Source organism: Pelmatolapia mariae, linkage group LG7 (genome assembly GCF_036321145.2).
Source record: "Pelmatolapia mariae isolate MD_Pm_ZW linkage group LG7, Pm_UMD_F_2, whole genome shotgun sequence".
Classification (NCBI taxonomy): domain Eukaryota; kingdom Metazoa; phylum Chordata; class Actinopteri; order Cichliformes; family Cichlidae; genus Pelmatolapia; species Pelmatolapia mariae.
Genome location: NC_086233.1, coordinates 34,693,597 through 34,709,421, shown reverse-complemented (window position 1 = coordinate 34,709,421; position 15,825 = coordinate 34,693,597). Strand labels below are relative to the sequence as shown.

Genomic DNA, 15,825 nt, shown 5'->3' with positions numbered 1-15,825 from the left:
TAGAAAGGTTCTCTTTGTCCAGCAAATATTGGCTGTTTCTGGTGACAGATTTTATCACCCTTGATCTGTACTGACTTTCAAGAGGCGTATCACTAACCCTAATTATAAACAGGATGCTCGATCTGTATCCTGACATCAGCATTGATATAAAAACCCTGCATCATTCAGCTAAAAAAGAGCACAGCCCGCCATCTCGTTATTCAGCAGCCTCTTTTTGTCACATTTTCTCACACCTCTTCAATCTGAAACGGACAAATTAACAGCAGCAACAAGTTGATGGCCCTGTCCAGACTGCAGGCGGGAGTGTAGAAACAAAGACACACACACACACACACACACACACAAAAAAAAAAAGGCAGAGAGAGAGAGAGAGAAAGAAAATTGACGCATTCTGCAGCTCACATTAAAACCAACTACCTAAATTCGCCCACACTCTCGCTTTCTCTCTCCTCTCTTCAGTTTTTCTCTGCGAGTGTGCACATGTGTGGGCGGGAAAGGAGTGCGCAGGAGTTGAAAATGTCAGAACTCGCTAAGCCTTACCTTAAAATAGCCCGTTTTTGCAAATAGCTGATATTTTCCATGGGCAGTTATCAAGGAGCCGTAGCTGGAGCCTCTCTGAGAAGGTGGAAAGGGATAGTGAGAAGAAAAAAATGTCAGTTAGTGTGCGTAGATTAAAGCAAAGAGGATTAAATCATGTTCACTTTAAGACTGTGCTTCTACTTCACTGCAATGTAGATTTCTAAAATGGTTCAACTACCCAAAAACATGCCCCACTTCTCTGCGTAACATGAAACCGTCGTTCACTTATATTTGAGAAAATAAAGTGCTTTCAGATTCCAGCTCGAGTCCTTGGGCAAATGTCTGCAGAGCACACAGAGTGAATAAAAATCAAGTGGGCGCACTGCGTGCATACAGCCAACACAGTCAACTACACATTTGTATAGAATGCAAATATTGGCATCATACGGCACACTGGAAAATACTCTAATTTGGAAAATTTCTGTGTTTTCCACTCACACACACACACACACACACACACACACACACACACACACACACACACACACATCCCAGGAAATGGACAAAAAAGCAGTAATGAAAAAGGTGTGTACATGTGCTTTTCATGAACACTTACACGTGTGGGATGAAACACAACCCGAAGGAGATGCATTAACCCTCAGACAACAGAACCCGATACTAAGAACGTAATGACATATTATGTATATAGGAGTGGGGGCCAGGCGAAGGCTTATTTTAACAATCATTTAATATGCCACTGCAAACCCAGCTACCATCAATAAACCACCAGGAAAGCTTTCAGGAATGTGTAAACTCACAAAGGATTTGGACTCTCTCGGGGCAGCAGCTTTTGCTTTTTCTAACAAAACCCACAAACTGCTTTTTAATACGCAGCACACAGTGTGTAAACAGGAGGGAAGCTCTGAACTTCAAACATGTCCGATTAGCATTTTGAATCCTGGAGGGTCCAATTTTACCACAGTGACATGTCCAGACTGATAATCAGGCCTGTATGAATGAAAAATGCCAACCAAGCATGCAAAAATAACCTGCCAGATGAGCAACTTTTTTACCAATTAACATCCACCAGGTTACAATTAACGAGGGGCAGGGCTGGGTTTTGTTTTAGCTACGTGCTAAATAGGTACATTTTCAGAACTACAAGTCTCATCCATTTTCACATTAACCAAACTCAAATCATAGACAAGTGCAGAGGTTGACAATTGGTGTGACAAGATAAGTCCAGGCATGCTTTGGGGTTTTTATGGTAAGCATATATTATTATTGCAGCATACGACTGCATAAAAAACTTAGGGTTCCCTAAAACTGTTTTAGGGACGATGTTGAATTATGAAAGTGTGACACATCAAAATATCTGCCATCACGTTAATGCAAGTGCAAAGAACATAACACCTGAAAATGTAACCAAAAGAAGAAACAAAAACTGTCAATAACACCACTTTTCTCATGGGTTCAGCTGGACTGGGGATGTCAGCAGGCCTCACTCTGACAGCTCATCAGTCAGGAGACGCTAACTGAGAAATTCTTATTGACCTAATTGACTCGAGTGTTGGATCTAAACCACAGACATTAAGACTGTTTTTTAACTGCGTGAAGCTGTTTGATAGCGGGATAGACAGAAGGTGTAGGTGGAAGGGTATATTGGGGTGCTAGTTGCAGATGTTGCAAATGGGCTATCAAAAGTACCCCCATCCGACATTACAGTCAAAAGAAGCATTTTTTTGCAGAATATATACATCAGTGTTCAAAATTTTGGCTGACCCTTTGATAAGTTTTTGGTAGAAAAAAAAAACAAACCTTGAAAACCACTGTCCTGGTGGATGTTAAGAGGAAACTGTGATGGGATAAAATAAAAGACTGTATATAAAAAGCTTGCTGAATCTACTGTGATTGGTGGTTTGATGACTGAAGTGACCACATTTGGATGGTATGGTGGAGTGCTAAGTTATTAGCCACATTAGCAATCTTCATTACCAAGGCCCATTAACAGTCTAGGGATGTTACTTAGTGATAACATATCAAATAAAAGAGCATAATTGCACTCAAAACTTCTGTTAGTACAATTAAAAACACAGTAACCCATGCTATTTGTTAGAAAAACTTGATAAAAAGCTGCAAAAGTTTCCAACATGGTCATCATTTCCAGTTTAGTTACTTGAATTTGGTTACAGGTGACACCACCTGTAACCAAAGCTGCCACAACCCTATCTTTAAAATTTTTTTTTAACTTTACAAGATTGAGATAGAAAAAGGTAAAATTCTTTTACTCTAGTCATAAAGGGGAAAATTGGCTGAAGAGACCAAACTCAAAGCTGTAAACATGATTATTTCTGCTGTAAAGTTGGATATTCTAACATGAGCGTCTATAAGGATTGGCTCTCTTTTGGAGCTACCCTCAAGTGGCCATTTGAGGAAGTGCAGTTTTTGGTTCTTTCACATTGACTTCAATGAACATATTCCTACAAAGCTTCTTGACAAAGTAGCAGAGAGAATACAAAGTGGGGTAAATGCATGCTATGATCAAGACTAAGAAGCAGGAGAGGACTATTTATATACATGAGGGTAATTAAGAAGAGTAGAAACAGATGGGTAACAAGACACTGCTGATTTCAATCAAAACAATAAGACAGCAGGAGGAAGTAAAACCAGGCACAAAACTCAGCAGATATTTAATGGCCAAACTGAAACAGAGAGTAAGCAAGACTAACTCGGCAAATAAATAAACTTAGTGGGAAAGACACAGGAGAATGAGACAGGAAGCACTGAGGGAACAAATAAACTAATACAAACTGGAACCAGGAACCCAAGACTGTAAAGACTATGAAAATATATGAAAAACTAATAAAAAAAACAAAAACAAGAGTTAATTAGAATAAAACTCCAAAATACACAGAAACTGTGAGAACAGAATAGGGACCAGGGCACAGAAAACAATTTTCTAGGCCTCACAGATTGCAGCCTGATATAAAGTGATAAAAAGCTCAGAATTATGAAGATTGTAAAGTTTAATGGCTGCTAGCTCTCATATGAGATCGTGTGGGTGTCATTTCAACATTTTGCATCATTTTCTGCACATAAATCTTGTGATCTACCTGTGAGAGGGTGAGCCGACTGCCAGCACGCTTGTGGTATTTATTTGGGCTCTCGAACTGAAGGTCCTCCCACCGAATCCTCCACAGCATTCCCGCCAGTTCCTTCTCCAGCTTCAGTTTCCTGCAGAAAGTAAAAAAGCAGGTGGTGAAATCGACAAGTTCACGGCAGCACAAACAACAGGAGAACTAGACTGGTTTGGGGTTGATGCAAAGGCCATGAGGTGATGTTTTCACCACAAAGCTACACCAGCTGGAACTAAAGCAATGATTAAAAGTCCTTCGGAGCCAAGGTGGTCTGCAGGAGAATTATAAGTTATTAAGCAAGCTGGATTTAATCTCGCAAGTCACCTTAAAACAAAATGCAAATTAACTCCATTTGTTACGTTTGATCTCTGTCTTTCCTGTTGGTATTTCCTGAGATAGCGGTCTCAGATGTGATTACAGAACGCCTCACATACAGCATTTACGTGAAGTTATGTACATTTGGTGATGCATTTAGGCCTGTGTTTATTTTTATTAGATTTTAACTTTACTGGCTCATATGCTCTACTTATTGACGCTTGGCAGTGAAGCACTATTTTAGGGGAAGTATCTTGACTCTCCTGAACAAAGGGCTCTTTCTTCCAGGCAAAATACAGAAACATGGAACATTTGACAGTAAACACCCAAACTGCTATTTAGTGAAATCAACTGAGCATGAAGTTAGTGTAAATATAAGTTCATAAAATGATTTCTTTAAAAGGATTGTCACAGTGCACATTGTCCTTAGTTTTCCTTTGGGTCACTTTTTATGATGCCTTCTGTCTCATGGGCCTTTCAGTTACTTCCTGTTCCATTTCGAAAGTTATTCCCTCATCTAGCTTACTTTTTTCTTAACTTCCTGTCTCTGTTCTTTTCCCACCATTGTTTTTGTCTAATTAAGCTTACTTTTGCATTTTATTTCCTTGAACTGTGTTTGTTCTTGTAGTGCATTCATTAGGGAAAACAAATTTCCGAGTGGAAAAATTCACACAAACCAGAGTAAAAGCAAGAGGAAATCTTGGGTTGCTGAGTTGATGACAGATAAATGTACATATTTGCATAATCATAAGAAATTTTAGATTAATGTTGAAAATTCATGTATTGCATAGAAATGTTTTGCTTATGTTTGATAATAAGAGTACAATAGAACAAAAGAGTACATGAATGCAGGGTTTGCACCGTTCCTCTTTTTTTGTCATTTGGTCAAGTTGTCAACTTTTTGTCTTATGTATTTCTCACATTTGCGTTTCCTAATAACCTTGTTGAACTTTTATTATATTTCCTTGTTACAGCCACCTTCCTACTGCACCTTTCATTAATCTTGGCAACATTTATGTTACTTTAAATTTTGGAAAGGCCCCACTGTCCCTCTCTGTCTTACAACCCCCATGCTTAACCAGGCTATTTTAGCAGCTAAAATCACAGCATTACATTTAAAACAGGAATGCTTCACTTGATAACTAATAAAAAATAAAATAATTTATTTGTGTCTGTCATTCCTTAAACAGTTTAAATTATGTTTAAGTAAAAAGGAGTTAACCCAATATGTCTGAGTTTGTTGAGCTATTTTCATAGTTACTTTGGTCATTAAGTATCTGCCTCGAGGCGTCAGCCACAAAACCTTTTGCTTCTCTAGGTGTGTTAGCCATTGTTCACTGCAAAACTACGTAAAAAATATTTCCAGGTTCAGAAAAGATCCCAGATAACTTGCGGTTATCTTTGCCACACTGATGGCAAACTGTGAAAAGTTTGGTAGGGAAATAACAAATTCATGGTGGGAAATATTTTTCAATTAAGGCCCAGAAACCTGTCTGTACTTCCTGATAACCAACAGTCACTAGGCAAAAATCTATATTCCCCAACCAGTTGCCAAGTGGTTGCTAAAGGTAAAGTCGGTTGCAGTCCTTGCAATTAGTTTTTATAGCTAGCAGATTATCTAGGCCTGTTCGACTGATAGTGTTGAGAGTGTCACAACAGTACATATATATATATACAGCAGTCACTTGAAGGTTAATCATCAATCAATGTCCACTATATCTTCTACTTCAAGTAATGGTACAGTGCTTTGCAAATTTCTTGGACCACCTTTAGAAATCTGTCAAAAGCTTGCTTAAAACAAAAAATTACTTAATTTGCTGAACTGAATTTGTTGAATTTTTATACCCAAATTTGATCCGGCACACTTGACTTCTCCGACAAGTCAGAAAATAAACAAGCATAACATTAAACCACTAAAACTATGTTTTCTGTTCAGGAATGCAAGTAAATAATTGTAATTTGGCACCTTAATCAAAGGTTAATAATGTGTTTTACTAATCTGTTTCTGATTTTTTTTTTGTGAACCAGTAAAGTTTAAAATCATTGATAAAAACATATTTCAGAATTTAAAATATGTCGATTAAACAGCTCACACATACTGGTGGATTAACCATTACAGGGGAAAAAAAGAATTAATTTTTTTAAATTAATAATTAATAATGTTTTTAGTTACCAATGCTGTTAATTTAGGGCAGCTATGGCATAAACCAACCATTATATTGGTTGATAGAATCCACTTCACTCTTTTATTTTTTTTACTCCCTGAATTTCAAGCCATAACTGTACTTTAGTACTACCACTGTTTCCAACTATGTTTTTTAAAAGAGCTATAAAAGTTATGGTCTCCTAATGTTACTCTTCAGACCAGTTAAACATGCTAGGGTTAAGAGCTTTAGACTAAATGCAACTTACAGTATTTTACAGTTGTTTTGGCTCAGCGTGAAAAATGTTTTAATTAATTTATGCCTTATTCAACTGAATTAATGGTAATGTTTAACCGAGCATCGTAATGTTGCAGTTCACTGAAGGGGGTTATCATAGAGTACACTGAAATCATGACTTCTGGCATTTAAAACAGTAAAAGCCTCACACAGTAAGCCACGATGTATACCACAGAGCTCAGTGTGACATTATGAAGTGGAAACAGCGTTTGTGGTGATTACCAATCATCTTAAATTGTTGCTCACCTGGGTAAAGTTAAAATAATGGCATGGTCTGTCCAGGCTTCCCAGTAATAATCATTTAAAGTGCATTAGCTGCTAAATCATACCGACCAAGCTTTAGTGTCCTGCCTTTTGTGGTTCATAATAGGAGTGTGGCAAATCAGCCTGTCTCTTTGAATTGCCAGTTTTGGATACTGAATTGCTGTGATAAAGCTAAAGCAACTGAAAAACAGGGTTAAGTGTTCAGTGAAGAAGATACAATCACTGAACATCATCCAGAAAGGTATTTTATGTATGCAATATATGTGGTGATTTCTTCTTTCCCTCGTGTCCTGTAGTCTTGGCTATCTGCTAAAACAGAGCTTGATCCAATTCTTTTATTTATTTAAACACTGATTAAAGATGTATTTGACACAAATAAGAGCTGCAGCCTACTTAACTGACACTGCTTATTTCTTGCAAATGACTTCATCCAAATACTGAAATCCTGCAGGGTTTTTCCTGGCTGAGAATAGGCGAGCGCCCCTGGAAGCACAATCAATCTGTGTACAGTAAAGGCAATGAGTTTGTGTCATCTTAAAATGGCTCAAATCTATGTTTTCAGGTTATTTTTAAAAAAGAGTGTCCAGTCTGTTTGACTACATGAAATTCCAATTAATATTCAAAAGAAATCCTCTGTCAGAAGTGCTATAAACGTCTCTATGCATGTAGAAAAAGACTCTGTCCTGGTGCAGAAATGTTAGCTTTTGAGCTTCAGTTATTAATAGACTATAAATTAAAACTGAAATAGAGAAATAAATCCCAAAATTACTTGTCTGTTGTTCTGTCTCTGATTTCTCAAAGCACTATAAATTATGTATTGATCTATTAATAACAATATTGATACAATATTTTGATATACTTCTACTACTAGTATACAAAGGCAGACAGGCAAACAGATTACTAAAAGAGTCGATTTAAACAGAGCCAAACATGAAAGTCACATGAGAAACATACAATTAAAAAATCTGACACACAGGACTGTATGATTTAATTTTAAAACAGTGAAAAACTAAAATTAGACAAAACAGCTGCAAGCTGATAACCATATAATCAGATGTAAAGTCATCACATACATGCAGGTCTATAAAAATGAGTTTTAAGAAGGGATTTAAAGGAAGCCAGTGAATTTGCTAGCCTTATCTCCTCAGCCAGGCTGTTCCAAAGCCGAGGGGGCCTGATAGCAAAAACACAGACACCTTTAGATTTAAGCCAACTGAGGATCTAAGGGCTGCGAACTAGTTCATAGGCGGGTCATCATTTATGCTCTGCAGCTTGAGGCCAGACCCATACGTGCTCAAAAAGTGATCAGTAAAATCCTAAAATCAGTTCTAAAACGAAGCGGAGACCCTGGAGAGAAGCAATGATTGAGATGATGTCATTTAAATGTTAGAACCAGTAAGAAGCTGATCTGCTGCTTTCTGAACCAGCTGGAGGTGAGACAGCGACTCTTCGTTTACGTCAGATAGGAGGGAGTTGAAACAGTCAAGCCTATTATTAAATTACTCCTGGATTAATAAGCAACAGATGGCCTGTTGTTGAAGTCTGTTGTCTTTCCCCCTTGGTTAACCTAAATTCTTGACTCCAACCAGTCTTCTTTTGTGGTGCCTAACATGACTCGAGTTTGTGCTACACATAACCAGAAAGCTTTCTTTTCATATATACTCAAGGAAAGATCATCCATTGGGTTGAGAAACACCTTTCCAACCACATTGTTGCTTTCTGCTCTCAGAGTAGAAAGGTGCCATAAACAAGTCCATTTACTGTGTTCCATTTTATAAAGCCAGTCAGGCCAGCTTTAAAGACAAGTTTCTTTTATTTGAATAACACCCTCAATTATGAGAGTAGAGCACTTTAGGAAAGACTATCTAAAGGGACAGCAAAGCGACATGATTGCTATCCAAAAGACAGATTTAATGACCAAACCAAATGAAGGCTTTGTGCTACACTGGTCATCTTTGTACACCGTAAAATTTAATAAGCTGGCTTTCCTTAAAAAATAATGAAAAGTCATCCACTTAAGAAATTCAAATTGTCCTGGCAACCACCTGTCTCTGGGGGAAAATGATTAAATACCAACCAGCTGTAATTTGTTGCTGGTGATTTCTGGCAGTCAATTACTGGTGTAATTGGTTGCTGTACCAAAAACCACCTTGCAATTGCTTTGGTCACTAGCAGATAGCTATGGCTGCCAGTAGTTTGTTTTGAAGACAGTGACTTGTCCGCAAACACTTGTCAGCTGCTCGCTGAGTGGTAAAGAAACTGTGAAAAGTGTGATGCAAACCATAAACAGAGATGATTCTCACCTTCAAAGTAAAAGTTGCGCCTTTTAAAACATCTTGTGAGATGAAACCTTTACTTGAAGGTAAATGTTCTCCATTTCCAGGTTTCACTTTCGCTTGGTGGTTTATCAGCAAGTGTTTGCAGACAAGTCGGCATCTTCAAAACAAACTATCGCCAACCAAAGCAATCAAGGAGGTTTTTGAACCTAGCGACAGTTTGAGGGGCGAAACGCAGACGTTAAAATCAGCAATTGTCCAATCTGCCCCAACAGTAACGGCCACGCAAGTGATCAAGAGAGAAACTACAAAGGCATACAAATTTATCAATTAACCAGTCTATTCTGCCCACAAGCTGTGGGTTATGGCCGAAAAATCAAGCGTGGTATTTAAAGCAGCCAGATAGTTTGGGCATCTGTCTAAGATTTGTCCTGGAAAACACCAGGTGAGGTGTTCAACCTGAAGGAGATTCTAGGACAGACCTGGAACACACTGGAGAGATCTCAGCTGGCAGGTGAGAAGGAGGTCAAAGCGTCTCTGATTAGCTTTTAGAAGATGGATGGAGGGATGGAAACCTTGGTAAATGCACTGAGCTTGTTTAGCTCTAATGAAGGAGCCTTTAAGATACATTGAACAGACTCCTGATAGACTGGGAGTGTCTAAAAGCTTTCCAGATGATGTTAGATTAGGATAAGAGTTGCATTAGTTTAGGTTTTATTATCCTTATTTCACACACATGTCAGCAGGTTGTTAAATGAAACATTTTTCGCTAATGATTGTGGTGTTTAAATTGGCGCAGCGAGGAATTTCCCAGATTGAGTTTCCCATGATTTACTTCTGTCTCCTATTTCGTCCATTAAAGGTGGATGAATAAAAGCAGATTATGTGAAGCAACTTCTCCACAATGGTAAACAACCACCAAATGTCTGCAAAGCCCAACCAGAGTAATGAATCCATCCATTTTCTAATCAGTGAACTTTGTGACAAGTTTCTGAGTGTTGCTTTTTTTCAGCACCACTCTGATAAACATGGCACCATGGAGAGGAAGAGGCACTCTAGCGAATCAGCACATCTGGGGGAAATCTCAGAGGAGCTGATGCTTCTTGACAATTCACGATTTACGACAACAATAAATTTAAAAGACGCAGGAACTTTTGTGCGTTTTTTTTTCTTTGCAAGGTGGCAGTGGATTCATTGGCAGACTGAAACGCTTAGAAATGAAAAATGAGCAGAGCCCCACACATTCCAGCCCAATCTAAAAAGGTGTAAAACGTTTCCAGATGGCTTCAGGGAAATTATTGTAGCGTGTGCATATCATCATCTTTTAGTCTTTTCCCCCAGAATATCCCAGTTGGCTCCTAAAGTGGCTCATTATCATCATTCCTTTGCCACTTTTTCACCAGAACAAATTGTGTCGCTGGAGAGTCCAAAAAGTAAATTCTGATGTTTGCTAGTATTTGGAGGACAGGAAACGCCACTAAAGTACCTCAGCCTCGTGCACTACTAAAAAAGTACTTTTCTATTAAAAGAACCTTGTTTAGAGACCTCTGGCAGCCAGAGGGGCAAAGTGTGAGGCTCCACACTGGGCCTATTGTTTGGTAAGTCCCATTTGTGAATACCTCCACAGGACCAGCCCCTCCATTAAAAACAACAGAGCCACTGCTGCTCTGCTCAACATCCCCTCACGCTCGCTGCTGCTGCTGCTGCTGCACAGCAGCCTCCAAAATCAACGGCGAGCAGCTGACAGCACAGCTGTTTAAATCTAAGGCACTCCAGGGTGAAGTTTGAGAGAAAAATGTGGCAAAGTTATATATCTACATCTGAGCCATTAACAAGTAAGCTGGTCTGATGTCTGAGCCTAAGATGTTATAGATCATGTTTTACTGTCTTGTGAGGGGACAAAATGAAATTGAAGGCTGAATTTGGTTTGCTGCATGCATTTCATCAGAAAGCAATACAAAGAAACATATCATTCAATATACAAGTCTCTTTTTATTAAACTGCATAGACATCAGTTTACGTCTGTGTACATGTCAGAACAGAGATCTATTGCCAAAAGATTTCTTAAAACAAATTCATTTTATTCAACATTTTCTGCCCTGTGAACTAGACTTAGATCCAGCCCCAAATTAGGATATTAAAAAAATAGTTAAATGTACTAAAAATAAACATGTAAGCAGCAGTAAATATATATCATCTTTTAAAATTATATTTTTTCTATTTATATATATCTTCTTATTAAAAATATAAAAAATTAAATACTAATTTCTCACTGGGTAAATCACTTCTCAATAGCTACTGATAGTGGCATAAACTCCAAAGTGTTTTTAACATTTTAGTGGTGTTTCTGTAGGTCAAGCACTAAAAGCAAAATGGAGTCCCCTCTGCAGGTGGTTGGTCTTTAAAATGGCCACAAACAACTGTGCTGTCCGCCTCTCTGTCCATCAGCAAAGCCCCAGTAGTGTCTGCAAAAACAGGAAGTCATCTGTTAGCTTTATATGAGACGGAGCCAACGATGAATAAGCTCCAAGTCATGGTGCGCTTTAATAAAGGAGAACTTATTAAGCAGGGCTCCAGATATAACACTGTCATTTATGTACAGAGATTGAGTCTTAATATAGTTTGAGAGCACAAAGTTCAAAACTGTAGGTCAGGAACAAAAATACATCACAGAGTTTCCCATCACAGAAATAGATATTTATTGTCCCTAAATCCAAGAAAAGAAACTTACCATCCAAGAATCCAGGAAAACTAGTTAGCTAGTTGGGAAACCACAGTGTGTTTGTGGATTTGGGCGCTGGAAAAAACAGAGACGATCAAGTTAATTTTTTTCAGAAATGAGCGTAGGCTCTGCATCTAATTATCTGCACGTTAATAATTAATGGGCATGATCAACTCAGATTCAGGTTTAGTGGATTTACCTCAGGCGGACAGCCGCTCCTCCGTCTTTCTTCCACCATTCGTCTGATCAAAATCCATTCTGATTGGCTGGTGATTAACACTTGTTTGTGTTAATGGTCAGTATTAGAAAACGGATCAGATTACCGGTGTGATTTATTAGTTTGATTTGTTAATCCTCCATAAAATCAGTGCATTTATCAGGGAGAATATCCTTAACTGCCTAAGTAAAGACACCTCTGAAGATGTGAGCAAAGAGGGAAGAGCAGAAGAATTTTCTTTCATTACATGCAGATAACACCCATGATATTAACCAGCCTATGGAAATCTTTCCAGTCACTTTATTTCTCGGGGCATGCATGATTTACTTCTTGAGTAATTAAATGAGGCTTAATGTTACAACATAAACCATGTAGACAGAGCAACAATTTCATTTGAATTGTTTACACAGCTGAATGCCGAGCACAAAGTTAGAACCATCAGAAAAGCAGCAGGCAATTACTTTTTCCCTTAAATATACAACTAAAAGAAAGTGCTCAGGGGCAGCAGTAACAATTAAACACTGACGCTTATTTAAACAACTAATCGCATAATGTTCAGTTCTGTTTATTTTTAACTTCAAACTGCAGTAGCATCTATATAGGGTGCACAGTCTCTAGGATTTCTTTTTGTCTTTTGCTTCTAAAAACATTTAGTGAATATGCTTTCTATACCAGTGCTTCTTATCGTTTTTTTCATCTACTTAACAGATGTACTCAAAACACTTTTCTCTACCCCCAGACAGCTTTCATGTTCATGTGACAAACAACAAACTGTGTAAAATTACTACATTAACAGTTCATCGACTACTTTTAGCTACTTCTCCATTTAGCAGCTATTAATTCCTATTACAGTTTATGTTTATTTAACAATATAACTTGTGCTGTCAGAGATAAACGTTTACATATCGTTTAGCTATCTTTCAAGTGCTAATCTATATTTTTAGTTAACAGTTTGACCTTTCTTTTAGCAAAAATAACTTTAGCTAGCTACTATTTCAATCCTAAATTCATTAGGTTTGCTAATAATTTATTTTGAACAGTAAGCTAACATTTCAATTTAAACTATATCTATTTCATTAAGCTAGCTATTTAATTGGTTTAGCCATACTATTAGCTAATAATTCTATCTGTTAGCCATGTTTTTAGCTACCTACTGTAATTGTCAGTCACTACAAAAATAGCTATAGTTTTACTCAACTGTGGGCTTTTACTTCTGTTAAATTCAACAGTGTTTTCATATAATTTCTTTACAAAATTAACCATTTATCTGTACTTCATATTAATCCATAAAGTTCTATAACAATTTAATTCATTTATCCATAGCCCAGTATTAGTTAATATTATCACTTTATACTAACAGTTCCAACATTTAGTCACAATTTTACATAGCGTTCAACCATTTATTTATTTGTATTTTTTTCAACACTAATCTGTTTTCTTTATTTATGTATTTCTTTTGGCTTCTGTTCTGCTCCTCTGTTTCTTTCAGTCAGCTGTTGATTTTTATTCTCAAACTTGTTCAGGTTGATTCAGTTCTTTAAATAATTCTAATAATTGTGCCAATCTGTCCTTGTACACCTTGGAAGTACTGTTTAAAGGCAGTAGTTTTTAATATCGAGGTCCCTGAGGGGATTGAAAAAACATAAAACATTTCTCAGTATCAGTCCTGCCAGTTTTATTTACTTATATTGTAAACAACATGAAATATTAATTTAGGCTTTCGTGGTGCTGTACATAAAAGAATTCTGGCTTATTTTTGCTTCTTTTGAATATTATTTTGCAGGGCTTTTATAATCCACTTGTAATCCTTTGAGAGAGGCACAATAATCAGCTCAAGTGATGTTTTCCACTTGACATCACCAGTGTGTGAATTATTAAAATAAGCGGCATTTTTCCTGACTTCAGCGCAAAGAAAATAAACTTAACAAACACACTAATGATCATTAAGTGAGAGTGGCAGTAAGTGTTGTTTCGAGCCAGTATATGAGCTCACTTGGCAGCTTAAACACACTTCACCACCACTTTAATGCCGTCACCTGCTGAGCAGTTGCTGTAGCAACAGTGCGTAAATTCCAAACTACCACCTAAAGCAGCACAATCCATAAATCCTGCTTCAAACACGAGCCTGCCTCTCGCTCTTTCTCTCAATCTTTTTTTTCTTTTTGTCCACATTTCTACTGTTTGAGCTAAAAGCACCACAGAGAGGAAGCGTCAGCTTGATGCGATCAAACTCACCTGTAAATGAGGAAACTGGAGATCCCAAAAATGATGAGTGCTAAGCCAGAACCCACAGCTACAATACCCAGAACTGGCAGATGACCTGAAAACAGGAGGGAAAACAAGGAATTCACACTCTCATATGTTCAGCAGATGTCCACAATCATATCTTTGAAAATAAAGGAAAAACGCACAGATGTGACTTCCTGAAGTACAGCTGTGGTGCTTTAGAAATCTGTCACCCCACAAACACACAATTAAAACCCTAACAACGATTAATAACAACACCTGCTGGAGGTCGGTCGGTAAAGTAGCAGCAGGGGGTTTTATTCAGTTTCAGCTTCTCTGTTGTTACTGAAATTAACAACAGGTGCACTAGAGGGGCAACAATGAGACAACCCCCAAAACAATAATCTTCATCTTGTCGGACTGTTTTTTCACTAGTTTTGCATTTGGCTAGGGTCAGTGCCACTATGGGTAGCACAAGGAGATTCCTGGACTCTGCAGAAGTTGCACAGGCAGTCCAACTCCTCTAGGTTCGCACATTAATACGTGCCATTACCAGAAGTTTTGCTGAGTCTTCCAGCACAGTCTGAAGAGCATGGAGGAGATTCCAGGAGACGGGCAGTTACTTTATTAGAGCTGGATGGGCCTGTAGAAGGTAGTTAACCCGTCAGCAGGACTGATATCTGCTCATTTGTGCAACAGGAACAACATGAGCACTGCCGAGCTACAAGAGCTGCATGACCGGTTTGGCACTGGGTCAGTGATGGTTTGGGGAGGCTTATCCATTGAGGGACACACAGACAAAAGCCAGGGTTCAGCATATCAGGAGGAAATCCTCAGACTCATTGTCAGCCCCTACGTTGGTGCCTCTGTTTTGTCTCTTTTGAATAACTACTATTGCTCATGGTCAGGCATGCAGACCATATACCATTTTTTTCACTTTTACTTGGGTGTGTTTTTTAATTCAGCCCTCTGTAGGTTGATCATTTTCATCAAACAATGTGGCATCCTTTCATTCCTCACACATTACCCCGTATGTATTGCAATTTCTAAAATAAAAACAAATAATACATTCATTTTAAAAGGCCTCTGTTTTGTCTCTTTTGAATAACTACTATTGCTCATTAATAAGACTGAAGTATTTCTATTATCTGATTACTCAATTAATTAATACAATGAATTAATAAAATCGAATACTTGATTACTAATATCATTTATAGCTGCAGCCCTGATCCTAACAGGAGTAGTAGAGATGACATTGCTCTTCTAAGGATCTTTGCTATTTCTTCTTGTAAAATGCGCACTGGTCACCCATTGCTCCAACCAACCACCACATGTAAATTCTCAGCTTTATGCAAAAAAAACAAACAATCTATCCTTCAGTATCCCAGGCAAGACTTACTTATAAGGGCAGTGGGAACGGGTTCCAAATCTGGTGATTTCTCCATGATAACAACACGACGCCATGAAGCACAGCTTGTAATGTCACTGTTGTTCTCTCTTTGCATTTTTTAAACTTAATTAAAGTCCACCCCAACAGTTCAACAGAGAAAAAACAAAACCCATGAGCAGTCTGGTTACTTTTTATTTGTTTCGTTTTCTGATGTGTGTCAGAATACTGCAATTATCAAACTTGTGATTGTACTCTGTTTTCTCTGGCCAATTAATTACAGGTTTCAAACGCTTATAATCATCTCAATTATCTAATTCA

At 37.9% G+C, this 15,825-nt stretch overlaps 1 protein-coding gene across 1 annotated transcript in view; it reads right to left on the bottom strand.

Annotated features, from left to right (window-relative positions):
* The window catches only part of npr2 (natriuretic peptide receptor 2), an 87,687-nt gene that overhangs the window by 44,629 nt on the left and 27,233 nt on the right, over positions 1 to 15,825 (bottom strand). Inside the window, exons 7-9 of the mRNA XM_063478889.1 lie at positions 14,127 to 14,211; positions 3,633 to 3,753; positions 541 to 615 (exon numbers count right to left, since the gene is read on the bottom strand). Coding sequence (XP_063334959.1) covers positions 541 to 615; positions 3,633 to 3,753; positions 14,127 to 14,211 — 281 coding nt within the window. The remainder of the gene's footprint in view (positions 1 to 540; positions 616 to 3,632; positions 3,754 to 14,126; positions 14,212 to 15,825) is intronic.